The sequence below is a fragment of the Grus americana genome, chromosome 1 (genome assembly GCF_028858705.1).
Source record: "Grus americana isolate bGruAme1 chromosome 1, bGruAme1.mat, whole genome shotgun sequence".
Lineage (NCBI taxonomy): Eukaryota > Metazoa > Chordata > Aves > Gruiformes > Gruidae > Grus > Grus americana.
In genome coordinates this window covers 98,997,196-99,022,201 of record NC_072852.1, presented here as the reverse complement: position 1 = coordinate 99,022,201, position 25,006 = coordinate 98,997,196, and the positions used below count along the sequence as shown (strand labels likewise).

Genomic DNA, 25,006 nt, shown 5'->3' with positions numbered 1-25,006 from the left:
TTCTGGGCTAGTGAAGATGCTTTATTTTTGGTTTGGTGGTAAGGATGTTTTGCTGATGGTAAGTGGCCACAGAAATTATTTTATTTAAACAAGTGATGAACTTGTGATTAGAGTGAGACTGAACATACCTGGGTCCTGCAATGCCACAAGACTTCCTGTTAAAAGAGTAAGACCAGAGTAAGTGGTTTAAGTTTTTATATTAAAATATTACTGGAAAAGAAGTACTTTACTTTGTAAAGTTTTCACTTGGTAATGGAAAAATGGTCCCTTTTTAAAAAATAAAGGAATTCCTTTTTCATAGAATTTATGCATGATCTCTTATTGTGCCAAGAAAGCGGCTAAAGAACATGCGGTAGTTCACATATAATGCAAGGTAGTAGAAATGGATGGTGACAGGAAAAATTAAAGAATGTACACGCTGTTGTTCTAGCTTAAGGAAATACCAAACTATACGTTGAAGCAGTTTGTTGATGTATCTGTACAATCACACTGAAGTCTGTTTCAGGGCTAGTTACACAGAACCCATTTCCTGTCAGGTATGTGACTTTCCTTGTGGTGACAGCAATTCCCCGAATTATGCCTTCTTGCAAGTGAACACGAAGTGAAATAATTGTTAGCATTTTAACATTGCAGTAAATGATTTGTAGGTATAGGATCTTGCAGCTGCCTAACACTTAAGGTCTTTTCAGGAAGGGCTTCTGCAATGTGGAAGAATCAGGTCTTTCCCAACTATCTGCAAAAAAGTCACAGTTTGATCTCTGTCTCCCTTAAGGACTTCATGAAAATTGAGCAAATTATATCAGCCCATCAAAATTATCAAGTGTAGGTTTGACTCTTTACACATTCCTTTTCCTGAATTCTTACCTGGCTTGACGTCTCACAGTGGATCAATGATAAACTCATGCAATCTCTTGACTCATGAATTTACTAATCATTACTTTCTCATTTTCAGTTCACAGCGTATTAAGATCAAATGACTTTTTATTGCCTTTATACCAAATGGAAAAGCAGAATAGAAATAAACATACCATTTTGTAAAGTCTTCCTGTGTGGACAATTCCTCTTTGAAACAGCGTCTGTACACTCGCAAAACCGATGTATCAGTAAGGATTTGTGTGGAAGCAGATGCAGAGTCAGGTGAAGTATATATTTAAAATTTAGTAATTAGGCCATGCAAAATTCTTACAATGACATTTTACTTTAAGTGAATCACACAGTTTAACCCATATCCAAGATGCAGTAGGATGAAGTACACATAACTGCTTTTAGGCCACATTTATACTGATAGTTAGGTTTGACATTTGTCATTTACATAGGCTGGACAGCAGAGACTGGTGAACAGATGGACAATCTGTGGCAGTTCTGCTTCAGTCAGGTAAGGATATTTTTTATTTTTTGTGCATCCCACCACTTTTTCTACAAGGGGTTTAGAATTTGTGGGTCTTCTGGTGATAGAGGCCACCTCTTTCAAATTCCAAGGCAGATAGCACACCTCACAAGTAAAAGCAGCTGAGCCAAACAAGCACAAGCAATTTAAATTTATGGAAGTTTTAGATGTGTCTAAGTACTTAGCTCTCTGTGTCTTCTCCTGTCTAGTAGTGCACAGGAAGGGGAATAAAAGCAGGGGACTGCTGAAGTGCTGTGAAGTGACCAGTACTCTCATATGTGCTCCCTGAATACATTAAAAGTACACTTTCATTAGGAAGTTTTACTATCTTTCAGTGGATACTTTTACTTTTTCATCCTATCTGATCCATCTGTTCAGTAAGAACTATTGTGTCCCTGAGGAAAATAAGGAAATCTTCCATTGCCTCCTAACCAATAGAAGTAGCATACAGCAATGCAGTGGAGAGAGAGTATCACTCAGTGGTTCTGTTCAAAGCTGGAAGAAAAAATAATTAGGGGCTTTAGAGGTTCTGGGGGGGGGGGGGAGTGGGGTAGGGGGTGGGGTGGTTGAGTAGTGATTTGCCTCAAGTGTTTTTTTAATCTGTCCTTCAGCGTACAGAATAGCTCCCAAATTCAGTATTATATTTCACTGCAGTGAGACCTCCTTCCCTTAATTCTTTTGTAATTAGCTTTCAATTGCTCCCTCTCCTTATTTCTGAAGCCTGTCATTACTGTAAGGCAAATCCAGTAACTAGAATACCCATGCTTAGACTAACTGACGTGTTTTATATACAGCAAAACCCCAAGCAGATTCTTAACCTTCTCAATATTGAATGAGCTGACACCTCTTGTGAGAGCGTCCAGGCCCATGCTCAGGCTGCACTTTAGAACCTGGTGCAAGGTGTGTTTGTTAACAAAGCTTAGCTTGCCTCGTTAAGCTGAAATTGCTTAGGAAAAAGCAGGGAGAGGCAGAGAACCTCATATTGTGAAAAAAGGAAAGGACTTGCATAGAAATGAAATAACGGATCCCTCCTTTAACAGGGAGCCGCAGTGGTAAGACACGGGAAGAGGCTGCAGGGGCCACTCGTAGCTCACGCGGCAGCACGTACTGCTGCAAGCTGCACGATCGCCGGTGACAGGCAAGGAGATGGGTGGGAGACTAAATTATTGCTGTTCCCTGAAGATACTAAAGCTTCTTCATGTAGTGTAATGAAGGTAATTTCAGCAGACTTACAGGAGCCTACTATCTAAATGCCATATCTCTCTCCGTGGTTGGAGGCCAATGCCTAACCACCTGCACGAGGGGAAAATGCAACCCCAGCACGCAACCTAGTCTTACCAGAAGGCAAACTGAGGTGCAACAGAAGGAACATTACATAAGGTTGTGGGTTTTTCCCCCCACTTGCATTCAGTAAAGAAGCAGCAGACATGACAATGCTGACTCAATCAAGTGAAGAAAGTTTCTGTTAACGACAATCCTCAGGTGTTTAAGACTATCCGAGTTTTAATCTACATTTTTTGAGCGCCTTCCTGAAAATGGTATGCGACGCACACGGAACTGTGCTAATTGTTGTGTTTGGATTGCATTGAATTCTTAGTTCTTTAAATACCTGGTATCTGTTAGGATTCAGCTGAGGTCTGATTTGCATGTAGCAAAGAAGTTACTGAGTTACTGCAGAGAGTGGAAATCAGTGCCATCTAGTGACGTCTTTTTTTTGCCATCTGCAAATGGTATCTCATCTTGAGTGAAGTGTATATGCTCCTTCCTCTCCTAGTTATGCAGTTTTAGATTAGGACTCTCATTCCTTTCTTTGGTAAATAGTTGTTTTATATTTACTTAGTATTTACTACCCTTTGAAACATGCTTTTAAAGCAAAACTAGAATATTTTAGTGTCTCAAATTCATGGACTGATTTTCTCAAAAAATTGGAATATAAGTTACCGTTTGGAGATCTAAAAGAACTCATTTATAACTTAATAGTATCACAAAAATAAAAAAGCTCCCAGGAATGTCTCAAGGAGGTAATAAAGTCTTAATGAGAAAACAGGAACAATTCAGATTCTTTGCCATCTTCCAGCAGATTCTCAAAAAAACCCCACCCCAACAAAAAAAACCCAAAAAACAAAAAAAACCCACCCAAACCAAAAACAAAACACCCAAACCAAAAACAACAAACCCACTAAAAACCCCTACTTTTAAGCAGAAAGGAGATAAAGGAAATAATGACATGTCAGCAGTAGTAGTGGAAGTCACATTTGCCAAAGCCTTTTTTAAAAAAAGGGCTCCAAAAACACAGATGAGTGTCCAAGATATTTACTATTGAAAATACAAAGTAAAGAATCCTCACAAGCCACATACTGTGAGCAGTACAGGAAATACGTGCTCCTTCCTGCCACTCTGACCCACCTCACCTCTCCTGAAAGGCTCATGTATGACAGTAACTGTCTTACAGTTCAAAATACTTCCACAGAGTTACCAGCTAGGAATTCTGCACTAGAAAGCCAATCTCAAAACACTGTAGAGAGCAGACAAAAAACTTGTCTTATTAAAAAGCTTCAGTCAGCAGCAAAGAACTCAGCCCAAAACAGTTCTTCTAATAAGAATACAGAGATTAAGTACCAACTACTAATACTAAATTCCTAGCGTAAGCTTAGGATAACATCATCATCACAAGCAGAAGTTACACTGCAGGGAAACGCATCCCTTAATGACCAATTTTACTGTCCAAGCTAGCTGTGGATTCAGCCACTAGATGTCTTCACTCTACAGAAATGCCACCTGCGGTACTACTATTTTGCTTCAAGTGGAAGCATGCTGTGTGTGCAGTTATACTCAAGGACTTTTCTGTTGTAAATATTTGCCTTTTAGACCAGTTTGTAATTTTTGTAAGGCTTTTTCAGTTTCTCACAAACATCAGTGCGATTCTGCTGATCATCACGTACTTAGCCGGACTCTTCCAACCACAAAATTTTTGAAAGCTGTTGAACTTTTTTTCTCTAAAATATTACTTTGAAAAAATCCAAATAATTTGGATTTTTATTAGAGCATAATATGCATATATTTTGTCTAGAAATCTTGAAATATTTAGAACAGAAGAGTTCAGTTGGAAGGCACCTACAACCATCCTCTAGTCCAACTGCCTGACCACAAGTTAGAGCACGGCATTAAGGGCATTGTCCAAACGCCCTCTTAAACACTGACAGGCTTGGGGCATCTACCACCTCTTTAGAAAACCTGTTCTAGTGTTTGACCACCCTCTTGGTAAAGAAATGCTTCCTAATGTCAAGCCTAAGCCTCCTCATTTTAACACAGGATTTCATAACTGCATTAATTTCTTCCCTAGTTTCTCTTTGTGGTTGTTGTATTTGCATTATAAGCAGAAGTGATAATTGCTATATACAAAGTTCCTGTTCAACCTTAGTGTGGTTCTAACTTTATGAAGAAACTCTCCATTGGTGGAATTTTTTTGGAAAGGTTCAGCTAAATGGTTTAGTATTCTAGAGATATTTAGGGGGAAAAAGGTGTCGAGGACATACTGAAAAAGAACCCACAAAATGCAAACCCAAATTACTTGTCCCTGTGTTATGAGGATGCTAAGACTAAATAGTAGAAGCAATCATCTCTTATTGTGCAGATTATTGTAAATTCATCTAATGCAAATTAAGACTATTCAGACACGTGTTTCTGACATCTACCAGCTTGTGAATAGTGAATTTGTTCCGCTTCTTAAGTTGTTAATTTTGAATTAGAGTAATACACAAGAACCGAACAAGTTTAAAATACTGTTGTGCATCCCTTGTCTCTGCTATATCACTGCTTGTAAAATGAAAACCTCAATTGCAGGAGCAGCTTTCAAAAAAAAAAAAAAATCCACAGCTGTGTTTATTACACTGTAAGGGGAGCCAGAAAAGCGTGAAAGATGTTTTGCCTTGAATTGCAGAGGAGTTCTGAAATGATCAAGCAGTTCACGTTTCAACCACACAAAAAAGAGATGACAGACAACTGCGCAGCCCATCAGATCTTTGCAGAGACATTGCTTTCCTCCCCCTCTCTGCACTGTCTTGGCAGAAGAACTAGAAGAGGGAACCAGCTCAGATGTGCACCTGGGTTAGCCTGGCAGGAGGCCACCTGAACTGCACTTTTTAAGCCCACGGGAACGTCTTCTCTCTACCATGCCCAGAGAATGAAGGATCCTCCAGTCATGTTGATAAAAAGGATATTACTGTACATCCTTCTAGTAATGCTGGCTCAGAGCAACTATCAAGTTAATGGTAAGATGTGGTCTTATAATTTAACCTGTTGGTAATTACTAAACATTGCCGGGGGAGAACAGAAACCAAAGCAGTGTTTAGTGTGCCTTGGAAATAATCTGTGTCTTGTTTTATTATCATATCAGAGACTCCTAATTTCATTGAAGAGAATGATAATGACAACAATTGAGAAATATTCAGTACCTGTCTAGACCAGAACTCTAGCATTTGGGGACCAAATATATCTTTCTTTGCTGCCAAATGCTCTGCCTTCAAGGGGTTTGGCAGCATTCAAGCCTCTGCTCAAAATCTGGGAATCCTGCTAGCTCTGAACTAGATCCAGTTTGCAGTCAAATTATCCTTACCAAATAAGCGTACCTTCAATTTGTTTAGCTTAACTCCATCTAATTGTCATCCCATTTTCAACTTTGAATCTCCACAGTTTTTAAATAGAGAGATTCTCCTAATTTGGACTGATGTGAGGACTACACTGTGTCCAATATATTCCTAATCTTATTTTCATTTTGTTTTGCTTAACAAGATTATTTTGTTTCAAGTTCTTCCCTGCTAGTATCATACAGGAGACGTAAGTGTTAGTATTGAAAGGAAGGCAGTCACACAAAAAGGATCATAGCTGCTGCAACGGATGAGCTCAGCTGCTGTTAATACATTTCAGATCTATCAACAGATAAATTGATTAAAAAAACATTTGTTATAAGACACTGCTAAAATTACACAAACAAATTGAATTGGCTACGTGAAGCTTAGCTGACATGCGTGACTAACTCCGTAAGTTGATAGCATCTTTTGACACTTCTTGTTTTTATGAATAAAACACATTATTAATACTAAAATGAAAGGTTAAACAAGCATGCAGAGCATCTGCCTGGGAAGAGAAACCAAAATATTAGGCTTAAGAGACATGAATTACCACATCAATTAGATGCAGCTGTTTCTTAATCAGGGTGTGATCTGAGCTCAAGGAGGCCACTGAACTGCTTTACATTTGATTTTGAAATTAATAAACTAACTTGATTCTGAAGGGAGTGTATCTAGAGCCGATAAGCTCCTTCATACCCTAAATGGAAGTACCTTCTTTTCTTCTAAGAGTTAGCTACTGTTTCTGTTCACTGCATTGAGACTGCCTGTGTTGTTAGTCCCTCACACAGTCACTTCTCTGCATCATCCGGTATAGTTCATTAACACATGGACAAACCCTCCATACTCTTCTGCCAGGTTCCTAGATACTGTCTTAAAAACAGAATGTAAATTTTGTCATGCTGCTTATCGCATGAATCTTGTTTACACAGAATTTATTTTACTAGGTTTCATTCTTTGATCTACACCAAAGCTATGTGGGATCCTCCGAGAACAATACTATTTCCTTCTGTAAACCTGTATTAGTACAGTCATGTTTATAGGAGCATTACAGAGAGAAAAATTTTGCAAGTCAGTCTCTGCTGAACCATGATGTAAATTTTTTTAAATGTATTTACATTTTAGCCATAAGTTTTCCAAGCTTGTTTGGTTTTTATTTTGGTGAGAAGCATGCTGAAAATTGAAGCCAACTTATGTAAACTTTGTACGTTGCAAGTCTACCCAAAGTTTCCCTTATTCCTAACAGAAACAAAGTTGACCACTCAGATTTCGTATACAAAGTCAACAATGAGCAAATCTTTTCTAAATTAGGGAAGGAGAGGTAAGCTTGTTCCTGATAAGTCACAAGCACAATGACCTTGTGTGTCGTCCCCCCCCCGGCCCCCGCCCAGTAATTTTAGTCCAGTTAGACCCTGTCTCCTTTGTAACAGCAAAGCACAGGTTGTTCCTACCCAGTCTCACAAAGCATGGTTGTTGAACAGCATACACAAAGTAAACTAAACGTTTCATCCCAACGAAAATAAACCCCAGCCAACCTGCCCTCGCTCCAAGAAGCCGCGGCCAAGACCTAAGCACGTGCACACGTGCCCAGGTTTTTGTCTGGAGTAGCACCCTGCTGTTAGATCTTCTGGTGGGACAGCCTGCGCGTGCTAACACGCGGCTAAACAGAAACGTTCCATCTTCAAGTTTCAGCCGTCAAAATATAAAGGCATGTTTTCTGCACTTACACAGCTTTCATCAAGGAATAGTTAAAAGATGATGCAATTCTCCATCAGCTACCTCAGCAAGCAGGTCAGCTTTACAAATACTACCATTGCCAGAAAGGAGGAGAAAAAAAAAAAAAAAAAGAAACAACTGAGAAAGAAACACACAAGACAGAAAAACAACAAGAAACCCAGAAAATCCTTCATTGCACACCAAGGAAACAGAAAAAGTACATTACTGTATCTTTAAGATGACATGGGGAAAATTAAGTGAAAGGGACTAAAATTAAATTTCTATTGGCAAAGTGACATTTTTAGAAGAATCCAAATTGTGATATAAATATGTAAAATGACTAAAATAAAATTTTACATCATTGCTTGAAAAGCCTTCTCTGAAGCTGGGAGAAGTCTGAAAAAGGCCTATCCAGGTATCAATACGTCTTCCAAAATGCATCTCTTTCTAAATACACTTTACCCAAATGCAACGAGGGAGCATATTTTTCCATAAGTTCTCCTCACAGCCTGTTTCCTTTTTTGTTGTTAAAATTATCCAAGTCATAAAGATCTCAGTGTTAAATGTGAACCCCCAACAAATCAATGCACTTTCTGGTGTAGTTTGTGTGCTATGGCCCTAATCAGAAACTTCCCCGAGTTAAAAACCATGACTAGTGCTTCACTGTGTTCACAGGCAGACCCAAACGTAGGATTCCAAACTAACTGTAGACATTTATTTTTCATGAATAATTGACATTTTATACCTTAGCCATTATCTGCTTTGGGGAATGATACATATGACTTGTATTCTATCCCATGCCTTTTAAAAAAAAAAAAAAAAAAAAAAAAGAGAGAGAAGAGAGAGGGAAAAACAAAAGTAAAGATAAATCCTTTTGAAACCAAATTTCTCAGAAGTTTCAATTAACAAGCTCTAGTTTGCTGGAGTTGTTCTGAATTCTTAGATGACCAGGTGTGAATGACACCATTTATAATTCAAAGATCAGAAGGCTCAATTTTTAGCTATTATTTTTCTACTAATGGGTTGAGTTAGGTAAATGGAAAGCCATCTCCATCAAACCTCTTTTGTTTGCTTAATGAGTCATGTGATGACTATGTTTTCTAGAACATAAGAACAAGAAAAAAAATCAAAATTGTTTTTTATAAAAGAAAGTATTGTCATAGGTATTTTCCTGATGTACAAGTTATGGCATACATGCTTTCGTTTGAAATCTTTATCCTGGCAGTACACTGTACAGATTTTCCTTACCTGTGCAAATCAATTCTCGGTGCAATAGGGCCTGGCTGTTCAGGAACACACTCAAGTCATCTAAAAGAAAACACACTTTTAGTCAATCTGGATCTTATCAAGGAGTGTAAGTTAGAAGCTGATATATAAAGCTTTCGTACAATATAGATTCTTTTACCTTCTCGAAAGCTGCACATTCTGATACTCATCATGACCACCCATATATATGACACTGAAACCTTAAGACTCGGTATAAGACCTTGTAACTGGTTTCAAGTAATTAAATTTGTCTCAGAAGTGCTTGCACCTGTAGAATATAATTGGCAGACAGCATCTCTACTATTGACTTCTCATAAGCCACAGGAGGCAGCAGATAGAAAAAAGTTAAGATACACTATCACAGGCAAAGTCCGCCAAGACATGTTTGTGCTTATTCATTAACTGAAGTTTATTTTGTGTTTGTCTTTTAATGACAACCACTGAACAGAAAAGATTCTTTCTCACTATCAGGTGTGTTGATTTTTTTTCCCTGTTAAAAAAAAAAAAAAAGAAAGATATCCCTCATTCTCTAGGGTATTATGGTTTTTATTGTTATTTAATCCCAAATCTTCACTGACACCTATTCCTGCCCAATGGCCTTTACAGGAAGTCTGTGAAAGATGTTTTAAATGTTTGCCTTAAACATTTTATTCTATATAAAAAAGTCCCAAATTTTCTCCACTGCTTTTTATCCACTTAAAGTTTCTTGCCAAGTGAGGTGGGATTTGGGAGAGAGGAAAGGTTAATTAGAGATTTCAGGGCATGCTCATTATGAGTTCACACACTTAATTACTAGAGAAAGAAAGGCTGGATTATAGGAAAAAGCTTTCTGTAGCCCAGATTTTTAGTTATTGAAGTTCAAAACAATACAAACTAAGACTTTCCCAAAGCCTGAGAAAAATGTTTACCTCTCATTCACTCATCTCTTCTGATGATATTGTCCTAGAAGGTCCCCAAATCTATGACTAATAACATTTACCAAGGACTAGGTTTCTTCCTAGCAAAAATTTGAAAACCTAAAGACCAAGTCATTCAACCATCATTAACAAGTCACAGAAACATACAAAACCAGTTGTGATTATTTTTTATGCTCCAAGCATTGTCTCATAACAATAAAAAGAAATTAATTAAAGGTAGCCTAAAGTCTAATTGCTTAAAGCCTCTGAAAGGAAGACCCTTTTGCATGCTCTGAAGACAGTCTACAAATTCTCACACACACTGAAAGGCAAACTGTAGCTTATATAATTCCTGGTTAGGAAGTTCAAAAGATCGACTTATTTGACTGACAGGGAAAAAAAAAAAAAACCAAACCTACCTCACTGAATAAAATAGCAGTGTTTACCTAGAACCCACAGGCTTCTTCCAAGGGATCCACAAAAGATAACTAAGAAAATTAAATCAATTTTCAGTAAGCTAAATTTCTTCTAAGTCTATAGCTACACTGGAAGAAAGAAAGAAAGAAAGAAAGAAAGAAAGAAAGAAAGAAAGAAAGAAAGAAAGAAAGAAAGAAAGAAAGAAAGAAGCACTATAAACTAGAGGAAATGGAAGACCAAGTGAAACCTAGCAACCTCCATCCCCACTTATTTTAAGGGAAAAGAGGAAGAGAACCTGTGCGCTGGGGTTAATTTACAGCAGGCTGCCAAACACTATGCGCTGCAGCAGCAGCCAGGGACAGAGGCGAAGTGAGTGCCAAGAGGGGTGCGTGGGCTGGTGCCACCCAGGTTCTCTCTGAAAGCACCCCGAGGGTGGGTGGGACGGGAGGGCTCCGCTGCTGCGAAACCGCGGGCAGGCAGTGGCACTATCGGGCTGGGTAGCAAGCGCAGTGCAAGTTTTCCCATGTGCAGCTCCCAAAGGTCGGTGGCATCTTCCGTAGGTAACCTTGTGGAGAAAGCAAGGGTTGTTGGAGTCAGAATTTTGGTCTGGAAACATAATTTAATGAGACCTGATTCTACTGGAATTATGCTAGTAAGTGAACGATCACCACCAAAAGAGATCGTACACCACCAGAAGACGAAGGAGCAAACCTGTGGCACGTGTTGGCACAGGCACTTAGGAAAAAAGGAGAAGCGCTATTCGAGCTCACCTGACTGAGACACGTACTAGCATTTTATTTGAACTCTCTTAAAAATATACTGTATGAGCAAAAGTAATACAAGTAATATCAATACCAGTGGATTTTTTTTTAAAAAAAAACAACAACCAAACGACAAATTGTAACCAAGTAAATCCAGTATCTCCTTCTGACTTAACTGGTAGTAGTGCAGGAAGTTTTATGGAGGGAAGTTTCTTGTTGTGATATCAGTGCAAGCACTTGAATTGCTTACGCTTTTCACCTACAGAGCAAGGGCTGCACAAAAACTACTCTAGAAGTATATTCAGATCTCAGTAAGGCTTCTGCTCAGGAAATTTCTATATTCCCACTCAGGGTGTGGCTGGAGGGCAATTCAAAACTTCCTGTGCACCCAGTATCGCCCCTGTTCCCTCTCTCTGGGAGGTTCTGCCACTGAGCATCACTCTAGGTTAACAGTGCAAGACAATCATTTATTTAAAGCAATATTTAACATTGATAAGACATTTTCCTTTTCAACTACCTACACAGCTAATGTTCATCTGAATTCATGAGGATTACTAACCCTGTCCCAGGTGAACGCTGTTGGATGTATAAAATTTGCTCAATGCTGATCAGGTGATTCCTCCAAAAGTGACAGTGGGCTGGGATGTATACTTTGTTGTAAAAGTACCGGATGATTCAAAATCAAGGAAAACATGACACCTCTGCACTGGAAAAATATAAGAATGAAAGAGGTACAACAATTTCTGCCCTTCTCCTGGTTAATAATAATGCTGAATGAGACAGTATCACTGAAATCTGTTTTAAATTGTTGAGAGAAATTGGACTTTTTGGACCTTCTAGGAAAGTTTTGGGTTTTGTTTTGGGTTTTTGTTTGTTCGTGGTTTTGTTTTTGTTTTTTTCCAAAAGAGAATTTTGAAAAAGATAAAACTATGAAGGATATTAGAAAATATCTATTCTGCAGAGACCTGCACATCCTTCTGGAAATGCCTGTTAAATAGGATTATATCAGAAAGAAGGCTGCTATGAGGACACAGTCGAAGCTTTATAGATACTTTCTGAGCATTATCTTCTATGGCAATCACTGCTTAAATAACTGAAACCTCTACTTCCTAATTTGAGCTTTTAGTTTCCATCTTCAGACTATTGATAACCATGTGCTGCTACTGTGGTGCGACCAAAGTAGATATGACCTACTTGCCTGAACCCAAATCATGCTTTCTTTTGATCAGAGATGAAAGAGTCTAAGTGAAAGATAAGTGATCCTGCTTCGTAACTACAAGTATGTCTTTCAGAATGATCCTATTCAGGAGAGCAGAAAAGGGACTGGATGACTGGGCAGGGCATGCTGACCTATCACCTAAAGCGACCTTGTGAACATGGCCAGGCTTTACACATTAGAGCTGTTGCTATTGCAATATATTTGCCACATCATATAAATTGCAATTAAATATATATATTACATATATTTAAGATATTAAATACTACAGTTAATTATTTTATTCACATTAAATATCATATAATATGTTAAATGTTAGATTAAATATATTGCTATTGCTACCGCATCCAGATGGATGGTCCCTGGGAGAATATTTCTTCCTGTACACCACAGATTTATTTAGAATCAGGACCTATTATAGAGGCAATGCTGTGGCAGAAAGTGGATTATGAGCCTATCTTGTGCATCAGTGGGGACCACATAAGAAATGCCATACTACCTAAGACCAGTGCTCTGTCTCTGGCAGCAGCAAGAAGCAAGGCTGTTCAGGGAGAGCACATGAGCATGGCCGCTTTCTGTGGCCCATTCCCCTCCTGTCCCCCCAGCAACGGAACAGTTGCATCGGGGTCGTCAGCGTGTATGCCAGCATCTTTCCCAAGTCCTTTCAGTATGCATTTATGGACCCGGTGTCCATGAACTTGTCTACATGACTACATACACTGACAGGTTAGAAGGTAAATGCAGCTACATTGTCCTGACAGTCAGCGTAGGGTGGTCCTCAGGGCCACCAGTGATCCAACCTCTACAAGCTTCTACAGAAACCAGTTCCAGTGCTACTGTTTTCACAGTTAGGAAGTTTTTCAAACTATGTAATCAACCTTCCTTACTTCACTTTTAGCCCATTATTTTTCTCCATACATAACAGAAACATGAAAAAACCCAGATTACTTCATTCTTCTTTTATGTCTTTACATGATTTTATTATGCCCTTTCCTTTCATTGCTTTTCTTTAAGTGAAACAACCCCAAGAATTTCAAGCTTTCCTTTATAGCCTTCTTATCATGTTCATGGTATTTGCTGCCTTCTTCCCAGCTCGGAGATACTCCAAGCATTACCCCCCTTCTTTCTTGAAGAAGTGCAAAAGACTGGACAAGACTTAGGTACACTTACCAGTCCTGAGCAGAACACAAAGGTTATTGCGTGCCCCCTGTATATCTTCTTGAACTGAGCCTGCCTTTTTACAAATAATTTCTCTAATTTATCTGGTAAATCTAATTTGCTGCTGGTAATCAACTGACAATGGTGTAGATGCTTAGTGTTTTTAGTCTCATCATTTATTGGATGGACCACCAGCTCTGTTTGTTTGCATCCTTTTCCTTTGTATTTACATCTGATGAGTTCTTATCTCCCAGGTCTCCAAACTTACTAAAGCTTTCTTTGCCAAACCCAGCCATTTTTATTCTGCTGCTCTCTTTCCTTCTCTTCTTACAGATATTGCATGAATTAAGACTTCTAGTTGTTTCCTTTGTTTTTTATCCAGACTTCTTTCATTAGTAAAAAGACATTGTTTGTACCCAGAGCTATTGTACTCCTTGTTCATTTTCTCATCTCCATACAAATTATCGAATTTCCACCACTTGCTCCTTCTGCAGGGAGCAATTTTAAAGCCCCTGTCCAAGTTGCTTACCTGTGTGCTTTTGTCGCTCAGCCCACTTCAATCCTCATTTAAAGCCATCCTGACTAAGGGAAAGTTGTTATACAAGGATGATTTCAGATTTGGACCCCTCAAAGCAGAAACTTCCCAGGATGCCAAATCCCGTAAGCAGATGAGTTTCTCTATTGCACATGGCAGAGGTATATCAGAGACAACAATTTCTTGCAGTGGCTGCAGATAACATCCTGACAGTGAATAGCCTCTTCCTCATTATCAAGCAAGATCAGGTACATTTGACAGGGCAAAATGAGAATAATAGTAAAGAATTAGGTTTGGAGGCAGATGAGTGCCACCTAATTTTTAGATGCCCATTCCCAAAGTCATCTTAAAGAGAGTAAAGCGAAAAATCAACAGCAGCAAAGCGTTAGCTCTGCTACAATGCAGGCTATGAACACACTTATGCTCAAAACTCAGTATCACCGAGTGCTCTACAATTTATTTATGGTGTGGACTAGGCTGAGATTTGTAGAGAAAAGGCTTGCAAATGAGAGGTCATAAATGAAAACTGTTAATCTGGCCATCCCAAGTTCTTGAATATACTATCCAGGTATTCACAAGGACTGTTCTATTACCTGCATAAGAAATCCTGGCTGACGGTGGAGGTGAGGCGCGCGGTGTCGCAGTTACGTGCACTGGCGACCCGGGGGCCTAGAGGCTCCGTCCCTTGAAACAGCACTGGCTGCTGACAGAGACCCCTCTGCTCCCCACGCTGCTCTTTCCTCCCCTACACATTTCTCCTCCCTACAAAACTTGCCTTCAACATACTTTACCATTTTTATTCTGCTCCCCTCTATCAACCAGAATATACAGGTATATTTGAGATTTCTTTCTCTGGACTTGGGAGCAATCACTCTCTTCAGTGCACAAGCACTGTACTGTAAGATGGGGTAGGGAAGTAGGGAGCATGTGGGTATCACATAGTTTTTGTTACTTTGACTTAGCCAGAGAAATAAAACACCACAAAGAAACATGAATCTTTAATAAATGGTCAGGACATTCCATACCAAGACCCAGAGTTACGGTGACATACCATAGCTTGAACATCGAGTTTAACCAAACATAACAAAAATTAAAAAATAGATATAAGGTATATTTGCATTAAATGTAATTCTTTTCAATATTGCAATGGTAAAAAACTCTACCAGAGGAAAGCCTTCTGCAAGTTAACAAGAATTGTGAACTAAACAATAATCTGAAGTATACCTAAAAGTAACAGAAAAGGTCGGTGAGAAGGATGACACAGGAAAACTTGCTACATATATTTTACATATTTTCTTTCTAAACTATTAAATTTCTAACTTGACTAAGATATAGAGAAAAGGGAAAAATTCATATTAGAGGGAGTAAGTGCATTTTAACAATCCTCCTAAAAATGAAAGAACCAATAGTCTTGATGTTATGTGCTATCACCATCCCATATAGAGATCAGATCTGCTGCAAATAGTCAAGGGAAGTCTTGAGTAATGAAAGAGAAAAGAAACTGTGATTAGTGGTATGGGGAGTATGTAGCAGACCCCCACCACCGTGATTTTTGTAACGTTTTTCTTCTCTTCCGAGACTTGATGTCACCAATTGTCCAGTTGAAATTCAAGTTAAAAGACACTCCCAGTACAAAATTAATGTTGGGAACTCTTTGATTGTGGACTGCCCAGTTCATTACTGCAAGAAAGAGCCAGTCATGCAGTGGTGCAGGACAGAGCAGACCACATGTATGCGGCTGAAGGAGGGCAAAGCAGAATGGAAGTCCAGCGTGTTTAGTCAGGAGGTTTTCTCAGTTCACCAGAATGATAGCGGATTTTATCGTTGTTGAGCAATAGCGGACAACTTTTCCAGTGAGAGCCATGGAATAAAGGTTATTGTAGAAGGCGAGGCCCACGTATTATGAAAGAACCCTTTTAAACAAAAGGGGGCCATGTACGGGAAAAGCTCGTGTATGCTGGACGATGGCTTCTCCCGACATCTTCGACTAGTAGCACAGTTGTTCTGGTACTTACTATCCTGCCTCATGGTAGGATAGAAACAAAAGGAAAGAACAAAATAAAGAACTAACAGGAGGATCTGGAAGAAAAAAGCCAAAGCTGCCAACACCAAACAGCCATTAGTGGATTATTTGATAATAAAAAAATGTCAGTTGGAAAAAAAGACAGTTGGAGGACAGCCTGGTTGTCTGACATTTTCCTGTCTTTCATTTCCCTGTCTTGCTTTTCTCTTTCAGAAAGGTCTGCAAATGTTACAACAATTTCACCAGAAAGTAAGTTCTGATTCTTATTTCCTCTTTAAGAGAAAGGAACTAATCTGTATTGCTATGAATTTCTGGTTAGAGTGTTTTGTGCAGTCAAGACAAATTTAAAATCATTGCTAAACTACAGTTGCTTTCTTCCCACTTGAACAAAATACAATCTCTTAAGTGTCATAGTTTTCAAGGCTAGGACTGTCCAGCATTTGGCATAAAAGGGACAAAGCCAATCAAATAATCTCCTGGTGGTATACTCTACACCACCAACATGTTCTTTAATATCCCAGTGATATATGGCTTATACTTACAAAGTGTTAGGAATCATGCTATACCATCACTTTAACATAGCCTGAAGTATGGTTTTTACTCACAGTTGGTTATTGTTCACAATTACAATAGCAAAAAATATATTGGAAGTTCAGAGCAGTGCTCTAATTCTGACCCTTTCTTTGCTACTGCCAACCTTCTGCCATGCATCATTCATCAATTGCACTTTCCCTCCCAGTATCTTCATACTTCTCAGAATGCCCATGGAGATAAGGTTATCTCATGGCATGCTGTACCACGTTACAAAATGTTTAAGTATATTAAGAGGCCAGTTGCATCAGACAGACCTAATACTAAAAAAAAAAAAAAAAAAAAGCACCAGTCAAATATTTCTCTATGCTAATACATGCTAATGCAATTTTAGATACCACTAGCATCTCAGAAGAGTCCCAAGAATCTGGAAACTACAAGATATTGCACATTATTTATGCTTCAGCATCCATGGGTCTATGTTGCCCATTCATCATCGTATGCATGTTTTTGTGTATAAGAAGGTACCACGGTAAGTAGTTTTACCATCTAACCTTTGCCTAGCATGCATTTGATTCCTCTCCTTTTCACAGCTTCACAGAAGTTGCATTCAAAGCTCTATGAAAATTCCCTAATAATTACCCCATCTGATTGCTGAGATGTCCTTGTCGAGTGCACCTGTTAGGATACTGAATCTTTAAGAATTTAATTTGCCCCATGTATTGTTCCCTTCCAGAGACAGAAGGATGGAAGAAAAGTAAGAACAAATAAAAATCTCAGACTTTATAATAGTTAGAAATTTTTGTCTTGTTTTGCAAATAACCAGGTTAGAAATAAAAAGGAGTTTCAGCCATGCAAATGCAGTCAAGCTCTGTCCAGTTACATTTTATATTCCTAGTTTTCCCTCTAAATTGTCAGATAATTACAGTATTAATCTCTACTGCTTTACAGGAACTCTTACACAGCTGACGTCCTAAAACAAGAATGGAACTTGGACTCCCCCATGTCTTAATTTAAGTGATCTTGCATTTGCCTATTATAATCCCATAGATTTTTAAATTTTTTTTTAGGAAAATGAAATTATTTCATCTTCCAATAAAATTTAACGTTTTTGCTTATAGTATGGCCTTAGGATTTTCTGTGCCTTTTTCTCCCCACCCAGTTCACTGGACACAGAGAAAACTGGCCACAAGTATATTAGGAATTTTTCTGCTCCTATTCAGAGGAGCTCTGTGGAACACAGAAACTCAATCTAGAAATATATTATTCTGTGTTGGCTAGCTTTTGTCAGAATAGCTATTCCCAAAACCAGTTTAGAAATAGATTTTTATTCTTTGAGGCCCACTCAGCAAGGCAAGGACTCCTATAGTAATTAATACTTGCACCATAAGCAAAAAGGCACCTTCTCAATGCTAATTTATTGAAACATCCTTTTTTTTTCTTTTTTCTTTTTTTTCCTTTTTCTTTTTCCCAGAAAAGCAGAAAGCTCCATTAACCCAACAGAGACAAGAGAACCTGGTATGTTTACATTTTTCCATCATCAAAACCTGACCACGATCTGCATAGCCGCGTACCGAGAACAAATCTTTGTGTAGTACAAAATGTGACATAGGTTCAGAGACAGATTTGGTGACCCTTTTGGTGCCTGGACAGCATGTTGAGCTGAGGCAAGGAACTAAGGGTCTTAGCCACAAAGGTACTTTAGGTATCTAAATTTCTGTTAACGCCTATTAATTTGTTCATACCATTCCAGTAAGAGTTTAGGCACCTAAAGCACCTCTCTTGATCTGGTCCAGACTGTCTGTGCAAAACATAAAATTACCCAGAATGAGGAAAATGATTGAAAAGAAAGACTTTCATATGTGGCTAGCATGAATTCACACAGGTCTTGCAATCAGTTCCAGACAAATTAGATGGGCAGAAGGCAGAATGCAGAAGATGCAACTGGAGATGACATCTATCAATCACAGGGGCAACGTTGGTGGGGATCAAAGAACACCAAACAGGTTGCAGAGCTCCCAAAGAGCAAGTTGGAGGAAAGACAATTAAAGCGGTATATTCTAAGTGGCTAGAAAAATGAATGTCAAAAGAGGACTTCATTAGAGAGACATGAATTTTTAGAGGAATTTGCAGATTTTGGAGAAGGAGAAAGATTTATTTGGAAAATAATAAGATGAAGAGGACAAGAAGCAAGAGATCAGGAAATGGGAGAATGGGGACAACGAGGAAAAGATAGTCTGGGGTTTGGAGGTGAAAATAAGAAAGATTTCATAAATTGAGAAGGGAAAGCCTTGAATGAGTGTCACAGAAGAGCTCTCACAAAATGATAAATCAGTTTTGCCTTAAGTTGACATCTTGCAAAAAAAAAGACATGAGAGTTTGGGGAGGGAAATAGAGAAAGGCAGGAGAGTTCTAACTTTTTTTCAAAGATCAATATGAAAGCCAGTGACCAGGTGAATCCAATTCACCTGTGCTCAAAAGCAGTTTCAAGGGGATAAAGCAACTTGAAGAAAATCTTACGCACCTCTTATTTAGCAGAATCACAGGCAACAACCAGATACGCACGGAGCTGTACCCTGTTCTGTTTTCTGCAGGTCAGAAGTCCAGCAGCTGCTCCATCCCATGCTGCTGGGACAACTCAAGGATCAGAAGAAAGCTCCTCGCTTTACTATTGCTCCATGGCTAGCCCACTGCAGGCCTTGCACGGCAATGCAATTTATGACAACGACGTCCCTCCCTGGAACACTCAGAGGACAGCACCTAATGCATCTCACAATGATCCTGTTATTCCTTCCATCCCAGTTTTACTTGAAAGTGCAGATGTTCTCACATACGCTGCACTAAATCATTCTGCTTCTCCAGAAAGATACCAGAGAAGGGAACTAACTGTAGAAAATGATTTTACAGAATATGCCTCCATTAATGTAAATAAATAAATGTGGCAAGGACTCTCCAGACAACCATTTTGCACTCAGTCCCAGTTCTAGCTTCCCTCTAGGATGTTGTTCCTTTCTCTTTCGGGAAAACTTCCCTTTTGTTAAGAAGAACCTATGGATGCTCCCCTGTAACCCCAGAATTCAAAACACAGCCCATATCAATCGGTGGGTATTTGCACTGAGTGTTTGTCTCTTAAAGGGGGGAACAAAAACAGTCAGCTTTCTTATTTTTCCTTTTTTCAGGATTCTGCTTCTAGTCTGACTTCGATTTGGTTACAGCTTGAATATAGACAAAGGGGAGAAGGGGAAAGTTTTTCTAGGATAGAAACATGTAAAATGGATCTGTGAGGAAGATGATACTGAGTCAGGTTACTTTCTCCCAAGTAAAAGCTAAGAAAGTTTGTGGGAGAATTTTTCTCTAAGAACATCCTTCCAAGGATTCAGTTTTTCATTGCAGTTTATCTCCTTGCAAAGTTCTCTGAATACCATCAATGTCTAAAGCTATTATTAACCAAAATCAAGTGAACACTTGTGTGTGTGTGTGTTTGGGTTTTTTTGGAAGACTGGGAAGGAGGAGAGGGTTGTTTTCCTTTTACAAATAATTGTCACAAATAATGTATGAGAAAATACTGAAATACAGCGCGCACTGTTTTTCTCTTGGTGGGATGATTGGTTAGCTAAGTTATTGCATATTGCTTTTGTCCATAATGAATCAATGGAAAGAACAAATGATCAGCAGTGACTGACTGACATATAAGTGTGTATAACTGTGTCATGCTAAGTTTTCCTCCCAAAGCTGGCACAAAAAATGTGATTATGCTTCATGCTCAGGTTTGCGGGAAAGATGATAAAAAGGAGATAAAGGTCAAGGTGCCATTTGAAGTTTGAAAAGAAACTCACACCTTTCCTCTGCACCGCTTATTCAGCTCTAGCTTGGATACCATGCATCTGCTCTAGCAAAATAATGCTCTTTAAAAAACTACTCTTAGTGATATTTGAACCAGAGGTTTACACCAGCAAGCAGAGAGTCTTTAACTTGGTTAAAAAACTGCACCACAGTTGAAAAGGAAGGATGTGCTAGCGCTCAGGCTGCACTTAACGCACCGCATGGTCTGCACTTAAGTTGATGGAAGAAAGTAAAGCTCTTCTATCTTCATATTTCATCTTGGTATCATTCCAGCTAACACCAAAGCTGGTAAGCACATACACATTCACCCTGCCATTTTGGTAAGCTAGAGGGTTTATTTTGCTTGTCATAGACTTGTGTTCTGCCTCCCCCTGCACCTTTGACCTCAGTCACAGTATCCATGTGGATAAAAATCCCTGGTATTGTTTCTGCACTAAGTTGCTAGTTCAGACCATGTTGATATTTTGGATTTTCTTTTAAAAATATATAAATTATCAATCCAGTAAATCATTGATAATCCTCATTAAGAAAAGTAGTAGAAAGCTGTCTTCTAGAAAAATTCAGTTTGCTCTCTTTGTTTTAGTGGGCCAGTCCTCGTATGGCTAAAGACTAATTATTTTAGGTGAAGGATTGGGAAACTTGGAGGAAGTTAGGTATGAATAGGCCCAGAAATAGACCTTTAATTGCATTTATTGCTCAGCTGATAGAGGTAAAATTATTTTCATAGACTACAAGTAGCTTTCAGAATAAGAAAAAAGTGTTTCTCTGAAATAGACTTTATCTCAGCAGTCTTAAACTGAGAACCAAGGACAGCCGTTCAATGGAGAGCCTAAATGGATTTGAACAAAAGGCATTGTTTTCCATGACCTGGATATAGGCCTTGCAGGCAGAAGGGAAAAAGTAAAAAAGGCCATCCTTCCAGAGAACAAGTACACCTGAAACAATAAGGTTCTGGAACGTGCTTTGCAATACTCTGCCTATACCATAGTGCATAGGGAAGAGTCCAAACACCCTCAGGAAGGCGAGGAGGGGTGTTGGGGACAAGCAGGTTACCTGCTTGAGTTTCCAACCAGCTCTGCGGTGCATTCATCCGGGCATGTACAGCTTTCCCTCTGTTATCCCATCGAGCTGAAAGCACCAGCAGGTCCATTCAGAGCAGCCACAAAACGACAACAGGCAACTGGGACCTAGAACGAGACTGAACGCACGTGGAAGAAGTACTGCATCATCAAGAGATGCAAAGGCTAGTGAAATCTTAACGTGGTTTGTTTCACCCGTAGGGCAAGGCTGAACCTTGGTTTAATGATGTCTCCAGAGAGCCAAGTTTGATTTGGAAGATGAGGTTTTTGTAGATAAACAGGAAGTACCTCACCACCTTATCATCAAACATGCTAGCAAAGAAAGGTGAAGCACGGGAGCCTGCAGTAGGTTCATTTTTTTTAAGCAAACAAATTGAAAGATGGTGCCTTTTTAAGCAGGGAAACAAGAGGTGCTGACTGAAACCATCTGCCTCCTAAGGTGCAGATAATCCATTCAGATAAAGTACAGCATGGCTCAGTTTTCACAGCCTTTTGAAAGAAAAGAAAAAAGTTATTTCCACCATCCTCTGGCTGTAAAACTGGCCATTAACGGAAGGACTGTACTATGTCACCTAAGGTGGTACGTACTCATCTCAATCTAGTGCAATTCTCAATAACATAATGTCACATTTGAGACACCTCACCCAACAGCGGTTGTGTTAAGGCTCAGTGGATGGCCTCCAGATTTTACAGCGCAGCATCCAGCTGGAGGGGCAGGACACCAGCGGGAGCAGAGCAGTGTCACAATTCACCACGTGCACTCAGTGTGTGACTGAAAGGATCCAGTACTGGGTTAAACCGCGCAATCACGACGTACACTAAAGTAAACAAATAGCCTTAGGACCCATTCTGTGGGAGATGTACAGCACCTGTGCAGCCTCCCTAAGACACGGTTCGAGGGCCTCCAGTCTATATTACATAATTTTCTACTTCATGTCTTTCCTTTGCTATTTTTGCACCAAACATGCTCTACACGTGTGGTTACACAGGAAGCCCAAAGAACAGAAACAAAGCTGTACAGCTCTCAGTTACACCCACAAACCCACATGGAAGGAAAATAGCAAAGTCTGTGGAGCTGAAGGTCTGTTAATGCCAGCAAAGCATGTTATTGTTCTTCACTGTGATCTCTTCTTGCAAGGGAGGGACACGTAACTGGTTACTCCCTCCCAACCAACCCACACAGCACACAAGCCTCTTACAAGACTAGGTGGAATGAATGGGCTCTTAGGCAGTAAAACACATCAGCCATCCTAGTTTCACTTTATCCAGTTATCCCCCCACCCCAAAATGTGCTTCCTTATAAACACATAAAAAAATTAGAATAGCATGAGGTTTATTCATTTGCCAACTCTTGGGCCCCAAATGTCTATCAGACAGGGGACTGCTGCTGGCAAACTACAAACTTTTTCATATTGCTAGATCAAGCAACAGCTTGCCAAGCCTTGCTTCTCCACCTACCTGTTTTGCAATACTTTCCCCCACATCCCCACAATAGCCTGAGCCCCATTTTAGCTCATAAGGTTTACAGGCAGTGAGGAGAGTGCAGAAGGGAATGCTAGAGCTAATAGTAGGTGAGAAGCGGAGCTTGCACCTCCAGGAAAAAGGCATCATCTCATACTGCTAAGCTTCCTGCTGCTTTCCCCTAAGAGAGCAGCCAGGACTGTAAAAAATTGTAGGACTGCCCCCAAAACGCAAAGAAATAGGGTGTACAATGTTTGTTCCTCGGTTCGCCTGAGCCGCTCCACCTAGGTGCTGCTGTACTGCATTACCTGCACGTTTGCAGTGGACTCAGAAAGAAAAAGGGGCAGCACAGACAGAGGGAAACACAGGATGGTTCGGGACTCAGCAGCCAAGCTCCACACCAGAGCTCCCTGCACCCCAGCCATTCCCCGTGCTGCCAGCTTGGATCTTTCCAAACCCCAGGCAAGTGGTACCTTTCCCTGGGTCTCCCTACGTCCCACGTCTTCACCTGGGGCCAGAGGACACAAGCCCAGAGCTGAGCCCTGGGACCAGACCACAGCGCTGGCCCGGGTGCACAGGCAGAGCAAGGGAAGAGGCAAACATCCATTTCCCTGACCGCGCTGTTCCCTGTCCTGCTCCTTGCACAGCGTTCCTCTTTCTGCAGTCTCCACAGCTCTGTTTCCCTACACATTTCTTATCGACAAACATCAGCCCAGGCAAATGGGAACCAGAGACACAGACAGTGGCCAGGGAAGAGACAGGAGCAGATTTCAGGGGCAGACAGAGAGCAGGAGAGGGAGACCTAAATGGGCACCCAGAAAAAGATCCCCAAGGAAGACCACCAGAGCCTAGAGGACAGCTGAGTTAGCTATGAAGCTTGAGATGTAAACAACCCCACGCCCCCTCAGTACAAAGTGAAGAAATCTAATTTTTCTGTGAGGTTTATGTGGCAACTGCTATTTGCCATTAAGAAAGCCTACACTGGGCCAGGCCTGCTCATGTTCACCTAATGAAAAGCAAAATGCCTAAGAACCCCATCAGCCCCCATTGCCATCCACGCAGGTCAGCGGCATGTGTCAGCCACACGCATCATCTGCTCTCGTACTCTCTCGGTTTCGCACAAGTGACCTTACCTTTACATTACCAACCACCACAATTATATATCTAGCCTGAACTCAAATTACAAACTCATTCCCTTTCCTGCCTTCTCATACGTGCATACAGATATGTCCCCTCCAGGCACCCACGGAAAGAACACTACTGCCATAGTTACTGTAATATAACTAAAGCAACAGGGGGTAATCAGTATTGGAAATACTGTTAGGCAGAGCTTCTAACTAGTACGAACCTTGGCCTGTGAGACAGAGAAGTTCATGTTATAATGGACTTGTATAATTAATTATGCATCTTGTATAATTGATTTTAGTCAGGACATCTGCTCAATCAACTGAAGTTTGGAATAAAGAATACGCTTGGCATGAGCTGTAGCCAGACTTAACTGAGAACATTGGAGCGATCATTTTGCATGATTGAAGAGTAAAACTTTGGTGGCTTTAAGCTAGTGATATGGCAGCTGAGTTTTGATCCAAGTGGCATTTATTGTCAGGTAAACCAACTCGAATTCTCTTTTCAGATGAGATTTTCTAGATGCACTAGTGCATACACATTGTTTTCTAGTTATCACACATCTGCACATGGCATTATCGAGATGCCACTCAAGAGCAGGGCTGTGGTGTTTGCTGCAGCTCAGCCACCTCTGTTGCTGAGACACAAACCTGTCATCTGGCAATGAATCACACACACTCAGTTTTCACAATGCAGCTTCAGAAAGGGGAAAGGCATTCAAAAGCAAGCATATTCGACAAGCACACTACCGGTGTCTGAAAAGGAACTTCATGATACTGCAGTTAGAAGCCAACAGTAACTAACAATCTCTCCAGTCCATCCCAGCAAGACACATGCACTGGGACTCAACACCTCCTAAAATCAAGCTGCCTTGGCTAATAAAGATCTCTTAAACTTGTTTACAACCGTCTATCTATGTCTTTTCATCTGAAATTGTGGCTAATAATATTTTCTGTGGACAACT

At 40.0% G+C, this 25,006-nt stretch overlaps 1 protein-coding gene and 1 long non-coding RNA gene across 3 annotated transcripts in view; one reads left to right on the top strand and one right to left on the bottom strand.

Annotated features, from left to right (window-relative positions):
- The window catches only part of LOC129211819 (uncharacterized), a 13,822-nt gene extending 4,653 nt beyond the window's left edge, over positions 1-9,169 (bottom strand). Inside the window, exons 1-4 of the long non-coding RNA XR_008578987.1 lie at positions 9,137-9,169; positions 8,980-9,039; positions 1,029-1,076; positions 129-155 (exon numbers count right to left, since the gene is read on the bottom strand). This is a non-coding gene — a long non-coding RNA (uncharacterized LOC129211819). The remainder of the gene's footprint in view (positions 1-128; positions 156-1,028; positions 1,077-8,979; positions 9,040-9,136) is intronic.
- On the top strand, positions 5,270-25,006 carry LOC129211685 (uncharacterized). 2 transcript variants are annotated; one of them, XM_054839290.1, is made up of 5 exons: positions 5,270-5,658; positions 16,217-16,252; positions 16,929-17,066; positions 18,009-18,052; positions 19,129-25,006. In XM_054839290.1, the coding sequence occupies exons 1-5, from the start codon at positions 5,571-5,573 to the stop codon at positions 19,468-19,470; spliced, it is 648 nt and encodes a 215-aa protein (XP_054695265.1). In that variant the 5' UTR covers positions 5,270-5,570; the 3' UTR covers positions 19,471-25,006. The 2 variants fall into 2 exon arrangements, with proteins under 2 accessions (XP_054695265.1, XP_054695169.1); XM_054839194.1 differs by lacking the exon at positions 5,270-5,658 and having other exon boundaries at positions 14,999-16,252.